The sequence below is a fragment of the Pelobates fuscus genome, chromosome 9 (assembly GCF_036172605.1).
Source record: "Pelobates fuscus isolate aPelFus1 chromosome 9, aPelFus1.pri, whole genome shotgun sequence".
NCBI lineage: Eukaryota > Metazoa > Chordata > Amphibia > Anura > Pelobatidae > Pelobates > Pelobates fuscus.
This window is the reverse complement of record NC_086325.1, coordinates 110,428,090-110,452,303: the sequence shown is the minus strand read 5'-3', so window position 1 is coordinate 110,452,303 and position 24,214 is coordinate 110,428,090. Positions and strand designations below refer to the sequence as shown.

The following is a 24,214-nucleotide window of genomic DNA, read 5'->3' as shown; positions in this document are numbered from 1 at the left end:
GACATGTCTCAAATTTGCCCCTTACTATAAATGGGATTATTGCTGTGCTCAGAGTGAACAAACTGGGAGGTGAAGTGTGGTTAATACGCTGAAATAGCAGTCACTAGTAAATACCTGCTGTTTTTTCAGTAAAAGCTTGTGGATGCAATTTACTGGCAAGGTTATAAACACGCCCTAAGTCAGCCACACAGTCCCAAATCAGGCCCAGACTTTCAAAGAAGTAAGAAAAGATTAAGACAGCAGGAACCAATTCCGAGGAAGGGGGTGCTGAAACTTCAGATTAAAACCAGAAGAAAACATACCCCACATGTCTGAGACAAACTGGGTCCAGGTCTCCCAGAAAAACTGAAGATGTTACACCCATGACTTCGGTCTTCATAGTGATGGTAACTTTCGTGGCCTGCTTTGCTTTCTACCAAGAGGAACAACTTGGCTGCAGTAAAAGCCTGAGCACCTAGTCTTTATTGCAAGGAAAAGATAGCATCTACCTTAGGGACTGTGCCCCAAGCAGTCAGTATTCCATTAGTGAGATGGTTCTAGGTTTGCCCCACTACTTTCACACCAAGGTCAGACAAGCCTTGGAGGCAGGAAAATGGTGATGTCCTACCAGGCAGTTTAAAGAATTGACCCAGCACCTTGGATCCCTTTGCTGAAGTGGGCTGATCCTTCACCATCTTAAAGGAACACTCCACACCATAAATTTAAAATGAATCAATGTTTAGTAGGTATAACCCCATAAATACATGTATTTTTTCATGCATGTTGTCATTGTAGGTATATCTAAAAAGAGCATGCAGTTATTATGACTGTAGCCCTTTCAAGATCTCTCCCAGTCTCTTTACTGGAAAATAACCAGTCAGAGGCTTTTTAGTGAAAATTTCTGCTCTCTGAGCGTGCATGCAGTGAAACAGTGTTCAGGAAGAACACTGGTCTAATATGAGGTGTATAAGGATCAATGGGGGAGAAGGCAGGAACACTCACTTTAGAGCAGGCCTGCCATTACCATTAGCTCAGAGAAGCAAATCTCACTCGATGTTTCAGAATATAGAGTCAAATAAAGAGTAAACGTGACTAGTTTCAGACAGTTTAAACAAGATATAGATTAATCCCCACAAGCAAATCCTGGTCATCACTTCTCGGCAGAAAGGCTTTAAAGCAGGTGTAAATCAGGAGAAACCTCTTCCCAGCTGGCTGTATGTAAACCAAAGAGCAAAAGTCCAGCCAAAAGAGAGTAGGGGAAGCAGCAGAAGCAAGTTTAAAAAGACAGGTCAATCTTTGTGCCTCCCCTATGTAGGCCACAGATCAGCTAATAGACAGGTGTATCACAGAAGCTGCAGCAAGAATTGTCCCCAAAACACTGCTGAAATTATAAACTGGGGAAACTGCAGTAATACAAAGGTAGAATTTCCACGGTCACTTCTTTAGCCTAGAGTGGAGTGATATTGGGAAAACTGGTTGGCCAGGGGGTCACTGACATAGAATCCAACAATTTAAAAAAACCTTAGGTGCCCCTTCAAGTCTTCAACAGACAAAATATACTGTCTGGAGCTTAAGCACTGCCATCCACAATGGGCATCAGTCCAAGGGATCTTTGTTAAGGGACATCGTTGGGCAACCCAGGAAAGTCGGAAACTCTCTAAGTTGCATGGTAGGGTAAAGACAAACCCACTAGGTGAACATTACTATCCCCAAGCATTCCTCAGTCAACCCCTGTGCCATATAAGACTCAGCATGGGAAACAGGTGCACCTCGATAGGGAACACATCCAACTTCAGGCTTCTAAAAAATAAAAATAAATCTTCTTACTTCAGTCACAGTTTCAAGAAGTGCAGAATAGAGGATTCTAGAGAAGGGACTAGAGATCGAGGGGTATCCTTGAAGTGTTGCATTGTGGGTGTTTCTACTTCTTCTAGTTGAGAAGGACTTTATCCTACTTGTCACAACGTGTGAGATCTCACCATCCAAGGAAGGAAAAAGAAAGGTCACCACGAAGCTGTGAGAGATGAGTCTTGCAAATGTTCAAACATGATGTAAGCAACAGTGCTTAGGTGGATCCAAGATGTTTTGATTTAATTAAAATTAAAACATTAAAAGTTATATAATACTAACATGATACTTATTTGATACTAAAATACATATATATCTAAAGCAGAAGATGAATAGAGCAAAGATTAAGGCAGCCCCACTTACCCATCCTCAAGCAACATTGGAGTGTTGAGTGGTTCCATATCTTCAGCAAGCAGCAGTTGATTAATGAGAATGAGTGACTGTGGATCTATGCGTCGTGGTTGTGCAGGAATCAGCGCAGAATGAGCAGGGTAACTGAAAAGATGAGGTAGATATTGGTAGTGCGTTGCGCTTGGGGCTGCCAAATATTGGTCTCGAAGTGTGCTGTATCCATTTAGCTCGATTGATCTACTGTATGGGAATATGCAGGAAACAGATAAAACATGCCAATAAATGTTCCACATATTCAGACATTCGGGAAGAAAACTGTTCCATGAAATACAAAATACACATTTCCTTCACCAACTTCACATTTCATTTTCCAAACAGCCACAAATGCTCCTATTATTACCACATGACCCTCTCTCTACTTGCAAGTATTGAATATTAACTACACCCCCCTTTTCATCATCTCCCCAACCTCCCTTTCAATCCTCCAAATCACTCCTTACGTCTTATTTCACCTTTCTTTACTCCTGATGACCACTCATTTATTTCTCCACAATTTCAACAACCACCACACCTCTATGACAAACCCCACCCAAATTGTCCAACATTATCACTTCATTGCCTTTTTTTAACTGTTATGGAAAGAGGTAGTGAGATGATGAAATACTCTATGAAGTGAGATCAAGCTGTTGTGAGCTGGATAGCATTCTACATTTCTGTGGGGCAGCAGTCTCAAAAACAAGTTCACCCTAGGCATACCTAGGCCTACATAGGTTTCAGAAGGACGTGTAAAGTAAATTTTAGATTAGATGTAGAATCATTTTCCTAATCTTTAGAGAACCCACTATATTTACGGTGCATACTTGGATGAGGGAGTGGATACTGGAGAGGGCTGGTTACTTTCAGAAACACCATTTCCAGGAGAGCTGTGATCACTGTCTCCATTGTTACTCCATGAAGTGTTGGCTTCCTCTTCAAACTCCTGACCAGACATTATCCGTTCAATCTCTTCATCTGAGATCTATAACAAATGGAAAACATTAGTCGGTTAATTTTATTTTATTTAGTAGCATGAAATTATTGGTCTAGAGGGAGCTCGCATGGAGGGGTATGGAGAACGAGAGCTAAGTGGTCACACCTGCAAAAGACGGGGAACTGAGGTATGGAAGTGAAAAATTGATTGAGCGGAAGGAAAGTGAGATAAAATTGATAGCACTACAATAAGAAGGTGAAGGAAGAGGTACATTAATCTGGAAGTAGCATGTCTGAAAGAGAGAGAGAAAGAACTGGGCACTTATTTGTGAAAAAAAGTGAGGTGAGTGGATTACAGAAGGCAATAAGTAGACTAAAATAAACAAAAGGAGAATGCAGAATTTGAGAGTTTTGCTTAGTGATCAGTAGCTTGGTTTCCAGTGAAAGATTGGGCACTAACATCTGCCAGTCATTTATTTACGAAAATCTATTCAAAATGCACAAAAATTACAACTTTAGCATGACTTCTTTCCACAATGCATACAAGGCATCCCTTCTACGATAAAAAAGCATAAGCTAATGCAGCATCAAAATACTACAATTATTCACATTTATATTGTGTGTGGTCTGTATATTTGTACACTGCTCAAAAAAATAAAGGGAACACTTAAACAACACAATGTAACTCCAAGTCAATCACACTTCTGTGAAATTAAACTGTCCACTTAGGAAGCAACACTGAGTGACAATCAATTTCACATGCGGTTGTGCAAATGGGATAGACAACAGGTGGGAATTATAGGCAATTAGCAAGACACTCCCAATAAAGGAGTGGTTCTGCAGGTGGTCACCACAGATTCTCAGTTCCTATGCTTCCTGGCTGATGTTTTGGTCACTTTTGAATGCTGGCGGTGCTTTCACTCTAGTGGTAGCATGAGACAGAGTCTACAACCCACACAAGTGGCTCCGGTAGAGCAGCTCATCCAGGATGGCACATCAATGCGAGCTGTGGCAAGAAGGTTTGCGGTGTCTGTCAGCGTAGTGTCCAGAGCATGGAGGCGCTACCAGGAGACAGGCCAGTACATCAGGAGACGTGGAGGAGGCCGTAGGAAGGCAACAACCCAGCAGCAGGACTGCTACCTCCGCCTTTGTGCAAGGAGGAACAGGAGGAGCACTGCCAAAATGACCTCCAGCAGGCCACAAATGTGCATGTGTCTGCACAAAAGGTCATAAACAGACTCCATGAGGGCCCGACGTCCACAAGTGGGGGTTGTGCTTACAGCCCAATAACGTGCAGGATGTTTGGCATTTGCCAGAGAACACCAAGATTGGCAAATTCGCCACTGGCGCCCTGTGCTCTTCACAGGTGAAAGCAGGTTCACACTGAGCACATCTGACAGACGTGAGAGTCTGGAGACGCCGTGGAGAACGTTCTGCTGCCTGCAACATCCTCCAGCATGACCTGTTTGGCAGTGGGTCAGTAATGGTGTGGGGTGGCATTTTCCGCACAGCCCTCCATGTGCTCGCCAGAGGTAGCCTGACTGCCATTAGGTACCGAGATGAGATCCTCAGACCCCTTGTGAGACCATATGCTGGTGCTGTTGGCCCTGGGTTCCGCCTACTGCAAGACAATGCTAGACCTCATGTGGCTGGAGTGTGTCAGCAGTTCCTGCAAGACAAAGGCATTGATGCTATGGACTGGCCTGCCCGTTCCCCAGACCTGAATCCAATTGAGCACATCTGGGACATCATGTCTTGCTCCATCCACCAACGTCACGTTGCACCACTGACTGTCCAGGAGTTGGCAGATGCTTTAGTCCAGGTCTGGGAGGAGATCCCTCAGGAGACCACCTGCCACCTCATCAGGCGCATGCACAGGCGTTGTAGGGAGGTCATACAGGCACGTGGAGGCCACACACACTACTGAGCCTCATTTTGACTTGTTTTAAGGATATTACATCAAAGTTGGATCAGCCTGTAGTGTGTTTTTCCACTTTAATTTTGAGTGTGACTCCAAATCCAGACCTCCATGGGTTGAAAAATTTGATTTCCATTTTTAAATTTTTGTGTGATTTTGTTGTCAGCACATTCATGTAAAGAACAAAGTATTTCATAAGAATGTTTAATTCATTCAGATCTAGGATGTGTTATTTTTGTGTTCCCTTTATTTTTTTTGAGCAGTGTATATGTATATATATATATATGGCTGACCCTGTGGGTGAAGCCTGGAATTGTGGGAGGGGTTAGTTTGCCTATAAATATACAGGCTTCCCCTTCCTCTGTGCTGTTGCTGCCTGGTTCAGAGCTACTTCCAGTTCCTAGGTCATCAAAACAAACTGCCTAAACTCCAAACAAGCTGGTCCTGGCCTAGTGTGGCCCAAGCAAGTATTCATTTTACCTCACTAACTACTAACGCAAATTCAGCCAATTTCAATCGTACATAGCCTCACAGAGCTGCCTAAATTCATCTCATGCATTCTGCTTACTGTATTTGGCCCTATCGACGTCTATCATATGCATTTCAGTTAGTCACCCTGCTTTTTAATGTTTTCTCTATGGCTGCCCTCTTGGTATTCAGACATGCATTCTCTGTACACAATACAACTTAAAAATCCCTTCTCTTCTATAAATTGCACTGACAAATCTGTTTTTAGAGAACAAGTTTCATGTCTTCAAATGTCTTTTGAGAAAAAACTATGAGGTTTTAGAGAAAGCACTAAGTGGAAATTATGGATTGATAAATTTTAGGATAAGAGATAAAAGAAAGGATAACAAAATGGAAAGAGTCCCAATCATTTTGAAATATAACAATCATTCTAGGTTACAAAGAATTTTGAACTAGCACATTTAAGGTACCAATCCAGTTATAAGTAAAATAGTGGGAGATAATCCTAGAATTACTTTAAGAGAGACGAGAAATTTTAGATCAATTCTGGTTAAAAAAGTTTAACACATTTTTTTTTCCTGTGTAAACAATGTGGTCCTTGTAATAATACCAAGAAAGTATTTGGAGGCAATTGCATATGCTCTGCAAACCACTGCGCAGCGTCAATTAGCATCTTCTCATAGAGATTCATTGAATAATTGCATCTCTATGGGGAGAGTTTGGTGTCTCTATGCAGAGCTTGGTCTTGCTGAACGTAGATTATTATTGCCATTTATATAGCGCCAACAGATTCCATAGCGCTTTACAATATTATGAGAGGGGGGATTTAACTAAAAATAGGACAATTACAAGAAAACTTACAGGAAGGATAGGTTGTTGAGGACCCTGCTCAAACGAGCTTACAGTCTATAGGAGATGGGGTGTAAAACACATTAGGACAGGAAACAGCAATCAAATAAGGTGGGAGTGAGGCAGAGCTGGAGGAGAGAATAGAGTGCTGCCCTTTAGGAGAGTGCAAGAGACAGGTATGTAAGGTTACTCTGGGAGATCATAAGCTTTCCTAAAGAGATTCGTTTTAAGGCACCCTTTTTAAATGATTGAAGACTAGGGGAGAGTCTGATGGCGGTAGGGCAGGCTATTCCATAGCAAGAGAGACGCCCGCAAGAAGTCCTGCAAACGTGAATTGGCCGTACGGGTGCGAGCATTAGACAGGAGAAGGTCACGGGCAGAGTGGAGAGACCGAGAAGGGGCATACCTATAGATCTGTGAAGAGATATAAAAGAGGCTAGAATTGTTAAGTGCTTTATAGGTATGGGTTAGCACTTTGAATTGACTTCTGTAGGATACAGGAAGCCAATGTAAGGACTGACACAGGGGTCAGGTGTGAGAGGACCGACTAGAGAGGAAAATCAGTCTGGCAGCAGCATTCATTACAGACTGTAGTGGGGCAATACGGCTTTTGGGAAGACCAATCATTTATTGAAGCGCCTTATAACATTTTCTGTTGTTATTTATAAAATTCTTCCATTGCTCCATAGTCCAGTTCTGACACTCACATCCCCATTAAAGGTGCTTTCTGTGGTGGACAAGTATCATTATGGGCACTCTGACCTTTCTGTGACTACACAGGCTCAAAGCAGCAAACTGTGATCCACTGTGTGTTCTGACACCTTTTTATAACGGCCAGCATTAAGTTTTACATTAATTTGAGCAAAAGTAGCTCTCCCGTGTGATAGAACCAGAAGGGCTAGCCTTTGTGCCCCATATGCATTAATTAGCTTAGAGCACCCATGACACTGATTCCAGTTCACCGGTTATTCTTTATTGCACCTCTTTTGGTAGGTGCTAACCATAGCATACCTGCAACACCCCCACAAGACTTCCCGTTTTGGAGATGCTCTGACACAGTCCTCCAGCCATCACTATTTGGCTTTGGCCAAAGTCACTCAGACCTTTTTCTTTGCACACTTTTCCTGCTTCCAAAACATGCATTTATTTATTTTTTTAAATGTTATTTTTATTACCTATTTTCCTTAACAAAACACAATTAAGACATACATTTAGGCAACTCCATCCAAATACAAATTATCCCTCTTACATACATCCAAATTTTTTATCCTTTAATATAATTATTTTACTGGAATAATTATGTAATATTAGGATACCTTTTTCATTTATATTCCCTTCTTTTCTAGTGAAATTTACATGTGTTCATATTCCCATAGTGTGACTACACATGGATAACATACTAAAACATATAGACAATATAAAACATAAAAAGTACCCGACAGGGGTGTCTTTTGTGTCCCCAGCTCTTTGCTTTCATTAGACACCCCCCCCCCCCCTTCATTTAATTCTAAGCTATGCCCGAATAAAGGGATTCACAATTGCAGGATCCTCATATGCTGATGATGAGGCCTTCCTGACTATTGCAGCTCATCTCCCTTTGTTTGATTTGCTGACTCAATTTGGGCATCTGTTGGGATATCAGGTGACACTTGATAAAACAAGGGCTTTAACATAATAGCAAAAGACCCTCAAGAGGTGAACTCCTCACAGCCGAACCATCCAGAATTGGCCCTAAAAACCATCTGCACACTCAAGAATGCTCTAGAAAAATAGGACGCAAAACCCATATTCTGGATAGGCAGAATACATAAGAGGAATTTCCTGCTCATGGTATTGGTTTTTTTTCAGGCCATCGCCGATTTGTTAGCAGGGTGGTTTACAAGTAGTTGTTGATTCTTATATGGGAGGCAAAACAACATAGGATTTCGAAAAAGCTTTTATATTGCCCCAAGCGGGGGGGAGATTGGGTCATCCACACCTGCTCCTATATTATATAGCAGCTCCCTCAGTTCAATATTTGGGTGGATGGACCGCACAGAGCCCTACTTAGAACTGCATGCCAAGCAATAACTTAGTCCATCAAATAATGAAATAAGGTGGCACGTAAATGTAAATACCGTTCACCTCCCCATGACTGCCATGCTTCACAACAGGGTGTTCCTTGCAGGAATATTGACTAGAGACTTTGCTGGGGTGAAAAACATGAAGCTTTAGAGGTAAAAAAAATCTAGACCACAGTTCAACCACATCACAGAGATTATTTTATGTACCTTCAAATAAGAGATTTAGCAGGAAGAGGAGGCAAAGCAAGCTTATTTGAACTCTAGAGGTGTAAGCAGGGTCCTTATCAACCTATTGTTCCTGTAATATTTTGTAATTGTCGCACTGTTAGATTTCCACATTTTTATAATATTGTGAAGTGTTGTGAAATAACACTTTCAAAAATAATAATAATAATTGTGAGAGGGGCAAAGGTCTCATATGTCTAATTTACAAAGATATTTGTAGTAGCTCGGAAGTGTGACAGTGGGAACAGGACGATGGAGAGGAGCATGAGGGAGGGGTATGGGAAGATATATGGGAAGCAGCTAGGAAGGTGTCCATGTGTGTTACCTGCAAGAGCAGATGCTCAAAGTATTGCTAAGATGGTACACCATGCCAGTTACAATGTACAGAATGGGTAAAATCCCCACAGACATATGTTGGAAGGGATGTGGAAATAAAGGAACCTATATACACGACATTAAGGAACCTATATACACATGTGATGGCAGAGCCCTATTGAGAAAAGGTAAGGGATCTCCAACCAGAGATTTTTGTCAGACACTTTGACCTTCATTGGTACACTTGAAGGTGTGACCTGTACTGCTCCTTCACTAACAACGTCCATACACAGCTGACCTTAAAGATTGAGAGTCAATTGTACCAATATTGAACATTTAAGTCTTTTTAAATTAACCCTGCTTTAATTATATGCTAATAAGTGAGTCTCACTGGACACTATTGGCTTATGGGAAGCTGTAATATTGGTATATCCTCTGAATATAATGCTATTTCCCCCCCCCCCCCCCCCCCCCTCCCCACAGCAGCACTAATAAAGCACTTGTTTGAACATATCTTTTTGCTGCAGAAGGCAGGGCCCTTTCATCATGACATCTGAGTTTATGGCATTTGAGAATCACTTTAATACACTCTAAGAAAAGAAAAGTCAAGTCTTAAAGCAACCTTGTCCTTTTATCAATTGTGAAATAACTGGAATTTATGCATCAGGGAAACGATATCTATGAAGGATCGACATTGTTTCCAGTGAAATACAGATTCAATACATACTAGAAAAATAATTTCTTAGCACACCAGCAGGTGCAACAAATGTAAACAAGGCACAAGGACACCAACTTAAACATATTTATATCTTCAAGAAACAGTCTTTTCACATGGACAACATGTTGCCTTATCCATACAATCAAAATGAACACAATATAACTCATCTCCACAAACGATTCTCAAGGACACTGAGAGGAAGATATACAAATGGTTACCAAAAATATTGTTTCCAAAGAAATCTTACGATACTTATATTATAACACTTACATTATTAACTCTTTAAGAAATCCCTTTATAAACACATAAGGATCATCATCTGGCCCCTAAAGATCCTATGCATTAATTAATTAAACTTACATGTCACATGACTGTGACATGACCCAACAGTTTGTTTGTTTTTTAATTGTATGCTATATAAACCAGAGTGGTCCAAGTCTCTGTAAACACTTTGAAAAAGCCTACAGCCAGCTGAAACACGTTAGTGTATCTTATTTATATGTTTTATTTCTAATAAAAATTGCCACTTTATACTTACCTTGGGTCCTTCAGTTGGTTTTTAGATTTTATCCAGAGGATGCTCTCTTCTAATTCCTTGGTGAGGAACATACCACGTATGCCAGAAGGATTGAGCAAAGCCACTCTTTGCTCCCTCTTTGTGAGTACCTCTTCTTTTATTATTTGTATCATCTTTTATCAGAGTACATTATATTTTGTTTTATTCTCCGCATATTACATATTGGTGACCTGCTGCTATCGCACTCACAAATAAGAACTTCTTCCCATGTCATTTGGGACCCTACTATCACACACCTGCTGCTGGCTACTAGCCCATAACCTGACCATACCAGGACAACGTGTATATCCACAGGCGAGGATCATACCGCCCAGGCAATGTCATTGGAGCTATTTAGAAGCTCCAGAAAATTGCAAAAGGCTTATCTTTATTCTTCTATCAACTACAAATACGTAGTATACCATTGTGGGCCTCTTGTTCCTTTTATCTTGCATATTGATTTGAAACTGGGAACCCAACCAAGGTGCTGCTACCCTTCCAACACATTGAAGACTATGTGTAAAACTCCCACAGACATATGTTTGAAGGGATGTGGGAATAAAGAAATCTATATACACATGTGATGGGAGAGGCCAAAAGTGCATCGGTATTGGGAAAAGGTAATGGATATCCAACCAGAGGTATTTGTCAGATATTAACCTTCATTGATACTCTTGAAGGTGTGACCTGTACAGCTCCTACACTAACAACATCCATACACAGCTGACCTTGAAGCTTGAGAGTGACTTGTACCAATATTGAATATTTAAGTCTTGTTGGATTACCTTGTATTACTTTGCCACTGCATCCTAACGAAAATACATAAATCAAAACCAACATTTTTCTATGTGTTTGTGGAGGTGAGTAACTTTTGAGTTTGGCGCATATTTCATGACTTGGAATTTTGGGCCCTGGTAAGACAACATCTTGAATATGTTGTGCAAATGTGGACACCAGTTCTGAAGAAAAATATTATGGAACTAGAAAAAGTGCAGAGACGGCTACAAAATTAACAAGTTAACATTTCAGTTATGAAGAAAGGTTAACAAATGTAAAATTTGTTAAGGAAAATGGTGTCTCACAGGGGATATGATAGCATTACACAAATATACTAACAATGTTTCATTTTCAATGACGAAAATACAATTCTTAAAGGGACACTACAGTCACCAGAACCTCTACAGCTTAATGTAGTTGTTCTGGTGTCTATGTCCTGTCCTTGTAGGCTTTTCAATGTAAACTACATCTTTTCAGTGTTTACATTGTTGGCTAGTAACACTGAATAACACTCAGACGGCCACAAGTGGTGATTCCTAGGCAGGTGTGCAGCACCTAAGTTCAGCGTCTTCATGCAATGCAGACTGACATGGGTAATATCTAATGCAATACTGAGCTATTGGGTCTCTGAGGTCAAGAAATGTTGCAGAAGAGTTTAACATTACAGGGATAAACATGAAAATCATGGCAGAATCATGTACAACCGCATTTGTTACCAGAAGAAGGAATAAAACACAGAAAAGTTAGTGAATGAACAAAACAAACGATTTAAGGGGTATTATCTAATGCAATACTGAGCTATTGGGTCTCTGAGGTCAAGAAATGTTGCAGAAGAGTTTAACATTACAGGGATAAACATGAAAATCATGGCAGAATCATGTACAACCGCATTTGTTACCAGAAGAAGGAATAAAACACAGAAAAGTTAGTGAATGAACAAAACAAACGATTTAAGGGGTATTATGCATATAATGTTACATAAAAGATGTTTAATGAACTACATAAAATTATAAGAAAGAAATGCAAAAATCCAAAATAATTCTAGATTATGAGTTTACAGTTAACAGCAAAAAAATATAACAAACAAGGAAGGGACTTGATCTCTACAATGCCCTGCAAAACTAGGGAGTATATTGAATGTAAAATTAAATCCAGAACAAAATCAACTACAAATGTTTTTTTATTTTTTTTAAAAAGCTCAACAAGATGCATACATAACATTCCAGCAATATCTGAAAATCACAATAGACCCCTGAAAAAGTGTTCGAAGGAAAAGATCTTTTATCAGCAATAACCCAGCAGATGGAAAAAAGATCTGAAGCAAGTGCATATATTTCTCATCTGAAACATTTAACAAATTAACACAGTAAAGTGTTGAATCACTACATCACTAAGGTGGTCGCTATAAGTAAAGTTATAGGATGCTGATGTAACCTGTGGCCAAAATAATACCACTGGTATTTAAACAAAATAAGAGATAGACACCAAACTATAAAAATCAGAATTTGGAACAAGGTTTCAGAAACTATCCCTTGAAGTGCAATGGGGTCACAATAACTGCAAAAATACATCTACAAAGTTTTGCATAAAAGGCGATGCTGTATCTAAAAGCTGAATGCTTTTAAATACTTCCTATATTGAATTAATTCCGCGAAAGACCAGGGAGCTTAATGCCAAGCGTACATTTTATGTCCCCTTCCATTTTGCTTGCTATTCCAAATTCTGTCTTTCGTATGTTAAATTATTACATAATTTGGAATTACTGGAATAACTGAGAGGACCTGTAGAACGGGGTTTTGGAAAATATGCAATTAGAGGTGTTACTTAAGTTTAAGAATTAGGGGCTTTTCGGGACCCTTCTTGGGACTCCAACTAAGATGAACTCAACTCTAGCAATTTCCATGCTCTCTACATGACCAAGGAGTTCTAAGTAGTGAATGACATATAAAAAATAAAAAGAGAGAGAGCGAGAGAAAAGGTAGCAGGTTTGCTATATATTTGTTTGCATGCTCAGATCCTTAAATAAATGTTTTGCAGAATGCTGCACCATAAACCCTTTTCCTTAAACAGTGTGTATGCACATAGTCCCTAAGTGCCATGTCCCTGGGAGGAGTTTGTTTATGTTAAAATGCCACAGATAAACAAGGCACAATTCAATGTATATGTCTCCAACATAGGAAACCTGCTGCCAGTTGCTTTAAAGGTGACAATGTAAAAGTTTAACATATCAATATGTTGTAATACCTGATAATTCCACTAGAGGGAGCTAATGCACTATCTAAAAGTGAGGATGAGGTTAGAGGCACTAAGGAAAAAAACAAAAAAACTATTTAATAGTTAGGAATATATATCCTGCTACCATCCGAAACGTGAGAGGGTAAAAAAACATTGTGATATACTTCTGCTTTGAGGATAGGGTTATGTTACATTATATACAACAATTTTCTGGTAGTTGTGGATTGGGGGAAAAAGCTTATCACAATCCTACACTACACATTAACAGAATATCCACTAAATATATATTTTGAATTTTCTGTACTAAAAATAAATCTAGAACTGGGGTGGCGTGGTTTTGCCATCGACCTTACTGGCCACTTGGTCTCTGAGCATCCGCTCCTAAACACAGCCACTAAATATATATTTTGAATTCTCTGTACTAAAAATAAATCTAGAACTGGGGTGGCGTGGTTTTGCCATCGACCTTACTGGCCACTTGGTCTCTGAGCATCCGCTCCAAAACACAGCATTTGCCAGCAGACCCGTGGCTGACTACCCATGACTCGAACATGTCCGATATAGGCTCAGGAGCAAAACCGCCCCAGAAAAAGAGAGGAGATCGTGATGAATCGGCGCTTAACATAATGGATCTGTTTGCAGCCTTGCCTCTCGGGCCTCGCAAGATGGTCGCCATACAAGCAAGTGTGTCTCACTCTCGCCTAATAATATATTCCAGTACCAGGATTTGGCACTCTCCATATACCAGGACCCACACTCTGTTACCTGGGGTGGATCTGGAGCCCTTCCTTACAAGACTGTCCATCACGTCACCACCAAAGTGGTTGTATGAAGTGGGGGAGGAAACGGACTGCCACCCATGAACGACCCCCAGGAGCACTTGTTACCTCCTCATTGAAGAACTACCCGACCCTTTGCATTGGGATGTGTGACCCCAGAAGCACCGTTGTTCAGATAAGTGCTCCACCACACACGCACACAAGAGTGCCTATGCAGAGGGGGTGGGGGTCTTGTGCCATTTTCACAACTGGAAGGTGTTGCTGTTTGTGATGGGACTGCAACCTTTAATCAGCGCTTTTCTATATGATTTTATATGTATATAGTTACCTCATGTTTCAGTTCTATAGGAAAGTGCCCCCCTGGTGGTCCGGTGGGGAATCCCTGGTGATTCCAGTGGTGAGAGTGAACTCTAGCAGCCTCAGGAGCTGCTAGAGGTCACTCTCGAGAGGAGAACTTTCTCCCTCCCTCCCCTGCCCTTCCGGCTGCCAGCAGTAAACTGCAAGCGTGCTGGAGTGGGAGATCTCTGATCTCCCCTCTGGTCCTGCAGAGCCAGTAGGAGAAGGGGAGCACAGTTCCCGGTGCTATCGTCATAGCACCGGGAAAATATCTTGCGGCTCCCCTGTGTTCCCGGCACACAGTTTGGGAACGGAACCGCTGATCTAGATGACTGTTCTTGGGTAGAACATTGGCTTAAGGAAAGCGTATCACGAGTTGTCATTAATGGAAAATGTTCAAGCTGGACAAAAGTGGTAAGTGGTGTCCCTCAGGGTTCTGTTTTGGGACTACTTCTATTTAACATATTTATAAATTATCTTGAAATAGGCATTGAAAGCCATGTTTTATTGTTTGCAGATGACACTAAACATTGTAAAGTAATAAAATGTAAGCAGGACATTGCTTTGCTGCAGAGGGATTTAGATAGATTGGGGGACTGGGCACTAAAAAGGCATATGGAATTTAATGTAGAGAAATGCAAAGTTATGCACTTCAGGGTCAAGAATGCACAAGCAACTTACACCCTAAATGGTAGTGAATTAGGGATAACAACACATGAGAAGGATTTGGGAATTTTTATAGACAACAAATTAGGCAGCAATATGCAGTGTCAATCTGCAGTTGCTAAGGGCAGTAAGGTTTTGTCATGTATAAATAGGGGCATAAATTCTCAGGATGAAAATATAAAGTTGCCTCACCACACCTTGAATATGCTGTGCAATTTTGGTCACCTGTTCTAAAGAAGGACATCATGGCACTAGAAAAAGCGCAGAGACGAGCTACAAAATTGATAAAAAGGAATGGAGCATTTTAGTTATGAAGAAAGGTTAACAAATGTGAATCTCTTCAGTTTTGAAAAACGGCGCCTTAGAGGGGATATGATAACTTTATACAAATATATTCAGGGCCAGTACAAACCATTATCTCAAAATCTATTCATAAACAGGGCTATACATAGGACACGAGGTCACGCATTTAGGCTGGAAGAAAGGAGATTTAATCTGAGGCAAAGAAAAGTTTTTTTACAGTAAGAATTATAAGGATGTGGAATTCTCTGCCTGAAGAGATGGTTTTATCATACAGAGTCCATACAGATGTTTAAATAGCAATTGGATAAATACTTGCAAAAATATAACATACAAGGATATAATTTCTAATTAGTGGGGTAATAGATGATTGATCCAAGGAGATATCTGACTGCCATTTTGGGGTCAAGGAGGAATTTTTTCCTAGTTTGTTGCAAAATTGGAAGCACTTGAGACTGGGATTTTTGCCTGCTTTTGGATCAACAGCAAAAACATATGTGAGGAAGGCTGAACTATGAACTATGTAACAAAAAGGGAGAACTTTTTAATGCTGCACCGATTGGCATATCCTAGGCACTATTGCAAAGCCTTCAGGGATGACACGCATGAGCCAGCAGGACACCCATGGTCCCACTTGACAGCGTCTCCATTGAGACGCGAGGAAGGGGTTCCACATACAGGGAGGTGTATCCGTTGAACCCAGATAGCCAATATGAGGTATAATGGGGCATGAGCCATTTCCAGCATGATGTAGCTCAGGTGGGAAGGGAATGGGATGAGACAAGCTCTTTTGGTGACATGGGATATTCCTCACCAAATTCTCTTACTGTTAACTATCAATTTGTGAGGTACAGCATTTTTACGTATCGATAACCAACCGCACTAGTCGAGACGGTAAACATAACCACGTAGCACTCCATATGGTGGTCTGTTAGTTGTTCCAGTTCTTCCTTTTAGGTGGCAACTAGTAAGGAAGATTGGCAGCAAAGCAGTGCAGGAAACCTTGGGGGGACCCACCGCTCCGTCTCTCTCGGGAGGACGGCAGTCTGGGTCACAGCTCATGGCCCAGAAACGAGCCCTGGCCAGTGGATGCTTGGGGGTGCCTGTGGGTGTAGAGGTAAGCGGTGCTCCTGGGAGGGACAAGGAGACACAGAACACCTAGTCTTCTACACTAGAGGTAGCCGTGAGGCCAATTATACAGTACGGTTTAAGGCACAAACCAGAACAATATAATCATGCAACGCAGTTATGTCATATGTTAAAAGTTATGTGTTTTTTCTTTTTGTATTTTTTTTATTATTTCCACTAAAATGTGAACACCTTTGACAGTATGTACCCATATAGTTAATGCCAAAGTAAGCAATGACAATTATAACGATGCAACACTACCTCTTTGTAAACCTTCTACCTTAATGTAAAAAGCATGATCCAGCTTTTGCATAAGTCCTGGATGATATACTGTCTGGCCAACAGAACCTCGCCACGGGCTTTTGGAGGAGCCTGCTTGCCAGCCTCCTGCCGCAGGACTATGGCCCCCTGCAATAGACCTGGCTAAAATACTTTAAAAAGGGATGTCGAGACCCCAGCTAAGCTACGGCGGCTAAGGGGTTACAGTGCTTATGGTGTCCGATGTGGTGCTTATGGTACTCGACGACAGCTAGGAAGCAATGATTGGTGGAGGCACCCAGTCAGGGTGCCAGGCGATCCGTCATACTATATCACTATACTATCCTGAGATTATAATCACTTGCTCTTTTAAGAGCATATTGCTACACTCTCTTGGAGGAGAGGTTTACCCACTGGAAACTGGATCCTGGTCTTGGGTCCAGGGTGGGTGGAGGACAGCGAAACCCCAACCAAGCTGTAACGCTGGAAGTGGGGACTACAGTGCTGATGGTGTGTTGCAGTGCTTGTGGTACTTGGTAAGCACTAGGAAGCAGCAATTGGCGGAGGAACCTGGTCGGGGTGCCAGGCGGTCCGCCACATACTGTACCTGCCTTCAGTGCAAAAAAAAAAAAAATGTAAAAAAATCTATTTATCTAGAACTGTTCTTTTTAAGTAGGAAAAATATTGGGTTTACTCATATACAGACAACAAATGGTCAGGTACCTTTTAGCACTCTTCAGGTACCCTTCAGCAAGAATCCTCTAGTATAGCACACTGGGCAAAAAAGGGGTAGATTTATCAAAAGTATTGTTTTCTAAAATGGTGCAATATACCATTGGCAATCATAATGGAATCCAGCTGGAGTAGCAGGCACATTCCATTGGCAAATCCTTCCCTTTTACAACTTGACACCACTTCAGAATACATCACTTATTTATGGATAGGGTGTTATAGTAATCTTCCATAGTGATATTAAATAAAATACTCCTTTAGTGTTCAGTTTTAGAGAAATAGGATCCTGGTACTCCTTCACACAGTGATTGCAAAATACTCAATACAGAAGGGAAAAAGAATTTCAGCAGAAATACAAGTCTGGAACGCTTGTGTAATGGGAATTTAACATGTTCTGGTACTGTCCTATTAGAAGGAGGTTCTGGTGTTTTTAGATTTTGGAGAAAAGGTTTATTTTACAATGATGTACAGTGAAGACACAAACATTTCTGGCAATCTGCTATACTGGAGTTACAAATTAGTCCATAATTCTCCTATACAGTAGATATAAAGGTTTCTGATATTCCTACATTGGAAGTGGCTTGGTACGGCTCGGTTTCTGGTACTGGAGGAATCTGGTACTGCAACACTGGCAGAACAGGTATATATGGTACTTCAACAGAGAGTGGAAAAGATTCTAGTGTTCTTTTGTGCTTTACACATTGCCTGTGAGTATGCCTGGATGATCTGCTTCTTATTGTGCTATTATTTGTGATCATGGGTAGGAGAAGACTTCTAAATGGTATGTTCACTGAGTAAGCGTCATTTTTACCTGCACAGGGCCAATGCTCTTGTTCCTGCCTCCTGGCATTCCATCTTCCCGGATTGCTGAAAAAACAAGCAACATAGTTTTAGACCGGAGAACAGGAACAGAAAGAATTTTGCCTTAACATCATAAACCTGCCTAAAAATGTGCATGTGCATAAAAAGTTGAGAAACAAAAACTGTTTTTTGTTCAACAACTAGGTCATTTTATTCTTTATGCTGGTAGTGGGTACATAGGGCCCTTTTTAATGTACAATCTAAAGGTAATTTACATTTAATGCCCCAGCAAAATGTTCAGCACAGAACCATTAATTACTCAAGTCAGCTTTACAATAGGCAATAACAGTTTACAGCAAAAGTCAATCGAGTCTCTGCAAGTGCTCCAAAAAATGTTCTCTTAAATTTCAGATTATTTCTAAAGGACAACACTGGAGCCAAATCACCCTGTGTAAATGCTGACAGTTTTGCCCAATACACAGCGTTAGAAATCCAGGAACAATTAGGTGGTTGCAGGAATCGGCCTAACTGCAATGGCTGCCTGGACTAGAAAAGACTGTTTTGTTAATACCTCGAACAAGTCAAACACGGGGAAGGTCCAAAACGCGTAAGGAAGTTCTGTTTTGCATTTCCCCTGTTTGAAATTGTGCCTAATAAACATTTGGTTTGATTTTATTGAGCACTTTCTGTGGTGTTCTTTCAAAATAAACAAGCAGTATAACTTTAACATAGTAAAACTAATAGTAACTTCAAAAAACATAGTTTGCTGGATGGGTTGCTAGAGTAGCAATACAAAATAAGTCATCAGAAAGATATAGTATAACAAGCCAGGAAAAAAATGAAATAAATAAATACCATAGAAAGATAGGTATACAATGCCTAAATATATATTGAGCAGGGTTTGTAAATGCCTTGGCAATGTTAACTATAACTCACTCAGATTTGCAAACATTGTGCAGCAGTCTACAAAGGAACTGGTACAAAATGTTTTTTAAATGCCGTGTTGCCTTACCTTCTAGAGATGGAGTTGTGTGGACCTGCTGCATTAGCTCTGTGCAACTAACAGAAGTAGAAGAAAACCTCCTTGGCTGTCTGAGTAACAGCCAGAGAGGTGTTTCTGCCACCAATTCTACAAGTCCCAATTTCTATTTACCGGTAACTCTGTACTTTTATAAACTGTCACAAATATGACAAACTTTAGACACATAAAGCACTTACGCTTGAAGAGCTTTACGTATCCGTGTTCTCTCTTTTTCTTTTTTTTACAATGGACTGCAGAAGTATTTTTGACAGTTAATTCAGTTATATATGGGTTTTTACAGTCACTGCGAGTCGCATGGTATTGACTTCCAATTGAATGCATCTATTTGTATCGGTGTTCATCAAATACATATTTATAAAAATATATTAGAGATACATGTTTCTTTGAAGATATTTTTCTTGTGTAAAAATATATTTATATTGGCATATACTAATAGTCACTGCACCCACATAATTAAAAAGAAAAATTTTTACTTTTTTTTTTTAACTGTAAAATGACCACAAGATGGCAGACATTGGTTTACATATGATGTATATCGGCAAACCACAAAGATTATTTAGTGAAAATTCTACCAAACATACAATTATACTCTCCCCTCTCCTCTCCTCCCCCACCCATCTTCACGTATCATGCTTCTGAGAGATGTCTTGGCCATGAGCTTAATATACGGTTTCTACTACAAACCCTGCTGGCTAAGCCAAAGAAAGTAAATACTCCCCTCCTGTGTGCTAATGGGTTATTAAAACAATCTCCCAAGATGTCACCACCCCTGGCTTGTCTGTTATGATTGCACTGTACAGTTGAATGAGTTTGCAATCATCCTCTAGACTATAAGTTCATTTGAACAGGGTCCTCATCAACCTACTGTTCCTGTAACATTTTGTAAAGCATTGCAGAATATGTTGGTGCTATATAAATAACAATAATAATAATATTAAGCTTCTAAAGATAGCAACCGAGATTTAAACAGTTGCTGATGGGTTCATAACACAGTAAAATATCAAGGCGAGGGGAGGCAGGCACAATAAAGTAGAGAGTTCTCCTGCCACTTCCGTTAGCTCTCCTGAGTAGGAGGGGGTGTTCTATTATTTAATTTTAAAAAGTACAGATTTCTCATAGAAACCAGCACTTTTATGAAGTACCTTTTTAAAAGGATACTAATCACCAATAAAGCACTCCAGCAAGGTGAAGAGCTTTATGGATGTGGAGGGGTCCTTTCACTGTATGAGCCTGATTTGTTTTCCCTCTAGTTTATACAGGGATTGACATTTGGTTACCATGGCTAACATTTGGAATATGGCAAATGTAGGTCTTGATTAAAATTATTTTGGGTAAGCTTTTCAAATGATCACAATCTGTGACTTTAATGGTGACATCTGTAGATAAATTATTTGAAAAGTTTTTCTAAGGGAATTTTTGAATATAAATATATTTTTTTTAAATTTCCAACAGATTGTGACCAATTGAAAAGTTTATTCAAAATAATTAAATTGAGGGGGGCGTGTCCTGGACGCAGACCGGAGCAGTCGCATGTAAGCGGAGCTCCGTGCCGCGGCGGCTATTAAAGGTGAAATACTAAGCCCAGCAAGCGACGACACACCACAAAACTTACTCCCAACCACTATGTCTCAGGTTAAAAGCAAACGAACGGGCGAGAAGGGAGAAAAAGCAAATTTTTTCACCGCTCGGACGACGCAGGGGAAGGCCCCAAACCAGGCTGAAAGTTTCCAAGATGGCGCCGAAGGAGAATCTGAAGCAGATACAGGCGACCAGGAAAACCCACTGACGCACAACTCCCTGAAAAAGCTGTTGGAGGAGATGTCTGACAAAATAGTGGGTAAGCTGGACACTGCCATTAAAGACCTGCAAAAAGAAATACAAGATATTGGCCAGCGCACGTCGCACGCCGAGGATCAACTAGCAGACTTGGCAGAAGCCCACAACACCCTTGCGGACACGGTAGAGGACCTGGTTGGCAGGTTGAATGACCAAGACCTAAAGATAGCCGACATGGAAGACCGGGCACGCCGCAACAACCTGCGGATAAGAGGAGTAGCGGAAACGGTGAAAACGGAGGATCTCACTGCCCACATTACGGGCTTACTACGTGAACTAGCCCCGGACCTGCCGCATGACTTACTCCTGCTAGACAGAATCCACAGGACAGCCAAACCCTCATTTCTGCCCCCATCCACTCCGAGAGATATCCTGCTCAGGATGCATTATTACCATGCTAAGGAGGCGATCCTCACTGCCTGCAGAAAAAGAAGGGAGATGCCTCCGGCGTACAAAGACATAGCCATCTATGCGGACATTTCCTCTTACACTCTCAAGAGGAGACGGGACTTCAAGGAGGTAACCACCCGACTTAGAGAGAACCATTTGCCGTACCGATGGGGATATCCCACCAAGCTCCTGGTCATGAAAGAAGGGAAGACAACCGCCATCGGCTCCCCGGAGGAAGGCCAGAAAATCTTAAGGGAATGGAACATCGCAGCTGCGCCGACGAAGGCCCGAGAAGGAGACAGATCCAGAGTGACACAAGATTGGAAAAAGACGAAAAGAAGATAAAAGGACAATGACTGTCAGTGTGGGCGCCCTATGGTGACCTAATGCATGGACATTTAAGCTGCAAGGTTGGGTAATGTACGAAACTGCAACGCACACACACTACAACACATATACCCCTGATAGAGTGAGAGGAGGAGGGAGGGAGGGCCGCAGGGAGTACAGGAGAAGGGAAGGTGGCACGGAAACCTGCCCTGGTTCTCCCCCCCTAGCTCACCAAGGCGAGCAGAATCACCACAATATACCCACACCACTAAGCTTTGGGCACCTCAAAAAAGGAAAAAACCTTTAAAAAAAAAAAAAAAAAAAAAAAAAAGAAAGTACAGAGGGCCACCCACACGATCTTAAAGTGTTCTCCCATAGCGCGAATAAGCGAGATTACACTGACATACCAAGCCTAAGAACAAATAACAAACAAAACAAAAAAAAAAAGTAAAAATAAATACAAACTAAGCACTAAGCAATGAGAGACGCTACGTCTATATGGAAGCTGCAAAGTCGCAGAGCTTTCGCAAAGAGCTGGGCTTGCCCAGCGTACGCAGGTGATATAGCCGCACAGGAAAAGGATATTCCTGTAGGACAGGAGGCCACAAGACCTCTTCCCCCACGGCACGCCAATGCAGTGCCATGCCGAACACACGGCACAAATATTACTAAAGAATGTTTATGTATATACTTTGGTTACAGTTATTGCTTTACTGTATGTTGTTCACAGTTATGTTTTTGATATATATGTTATGTACCTTACCACCGGACCGGGGACAGGGTTAGTGGGTGATTCAAGCCAGAGGGTAGAGACCGCTAATGACTCTATGGGCCCGTTAAGGGAAACAAATTACCCACAGGGGAGGACTCTGCTCAGCACGAGTAAGCTGGGAAGAGCAGAGACCCCCCAAACTATCGACTGCCATCTCAGAGGTGCAGAGTACCGACCCCACGACCCACCGTGATAATCTGTTCTTTCAATGTCAGAGGTCTGAACACCCCTGTGAAAAGACACTTGCTCACCAAAGAAACTAGGGCCTTGGGGGCTGATGTCCTTTGCCTTCAAGAAACGCACTTTAGGGGGGGGCGGGGCCTGGCCGCCGAGCAGAGCGGACGCACGGAGACACAGCTCCTGCTTTGGCCAGCAAATATAATGAAAAATAGACAAACTACAGAAAGTGCAAATATGCATAATTGCTACTAAACTACTAACGAAATTCAGGTGCCTCAACGGGTGCCAAACACGCCACACTCAAAGCGAGATCTACCCGAGCACAGTATGCAGCCTACAAGCATGACCGGCACGGAGGGGACGGCCGCTCCTCCGACGCCACTCAATGCTGGACTCCTGACTCGGGGCCCTCGTTCCCCCCCCTCTGGACCGGTGGGGGTCATCCCGGTCCCAGGAAGCCATCCCTGTACCTTGCGGACCCAAGGCCAGCAAGGGCCTGCCGCACCAAAGATGGCGGGAAGCGCAGACGGACCCACTCAACTCACGAGCACGTGCTCGCTACTCACACGGCTAGATGCGGTCTTCACAGCCTTCTGGCTTCGCATCGAAGAAAGACAGCGGAGCTCCCCACCGATCTCACAACCTGCCTCACCGGCTATGCCAGAGACACCCCAGACTCCGCCACATCAGAACCCCCTGCGGCACACGTGGCACTGGGACTCAGCCTGCAACAAGAAACAATCACAATGGTGCCGGAAACACCCGCGCCGCAGTGCAAAATACGGAGCCGGGTGCACACACAGGCAGAAATGGAATAGTAAGAGAAGGAGGGAGAATAAGTCGATACCAGGTGAACGGGAGGATGGGAGGCCAAAGCGAAGCACACAGCAACAACCCAAGATCCCAACAGCACAAGGGACCCCAAAATGGCGACAGACGGGGAATCACCCACTGCCCCAACGACCGGCTACTCAACCGCCTGGGACGGAAGCAGATCAGAGGAGCACCCCAACCAGGGACACAAAGCTTTTTCCTCTGCTGGGCATAGGCTGAAGGGAAACGCAAACACAGGGTAAGCCTGATGAACCCTGCTCAAACCCCTTCTGCCACAATGGACGCAATCCAGTTCCTTCTGCAGCCGTTAAAGCCTGATACTCACAAGACCCATTACATGCCTGCGTAATCCTCTAAGCCTGATATTTCTCCCCTCCTGTTATATACGTTATATATGCTATTACCTCGCTAGTTACTTACTAGAAATAACATCACAGGCTTCTAACATGTTTAAACCAAGCAGTCAGCCAATGTGTACTTAAGCACAGTGTCCCTAAAATATAAATGCCTGAACCCGCAGCTTCTTCTCCCCCATAATATTGCTCTTATGGTGCCTTCTATA

The 24,214-nt window shown here is 41.9% G+C and overlaps 1 protein-coding gene across 1 annotated transcript in view; it reads right to left on the bottom strand.

Moving 5' to 3' along the window:
• NR6A1 (nuclear receptor subfamily 6 group A member 1) overlaps nt 1-24,214 on the bottom strand; it is a 285,548-nt gene that overhangs the window by 19,341 nt on the left and 241,993 nt on the right. The window contains exons 4-6 of the mRNA XM_063431081.1: nt 18,282-18,337; nt 3,039-3,196; nt 2,191-2,418 (exon numbers count right to left, since the gene is read on the bottom strand). Coding sequence (XP_063287151.1) covers nt 2,191-2,418; nt 3,039-3,196; nt 18,282-18,337 — 442 coding nt within the window. The remainder of the gene's footprint in view (nt 1-2,190; nt 2,419-3,038; nt 3,197-18,281; nt 18,338-24,214) is intronic.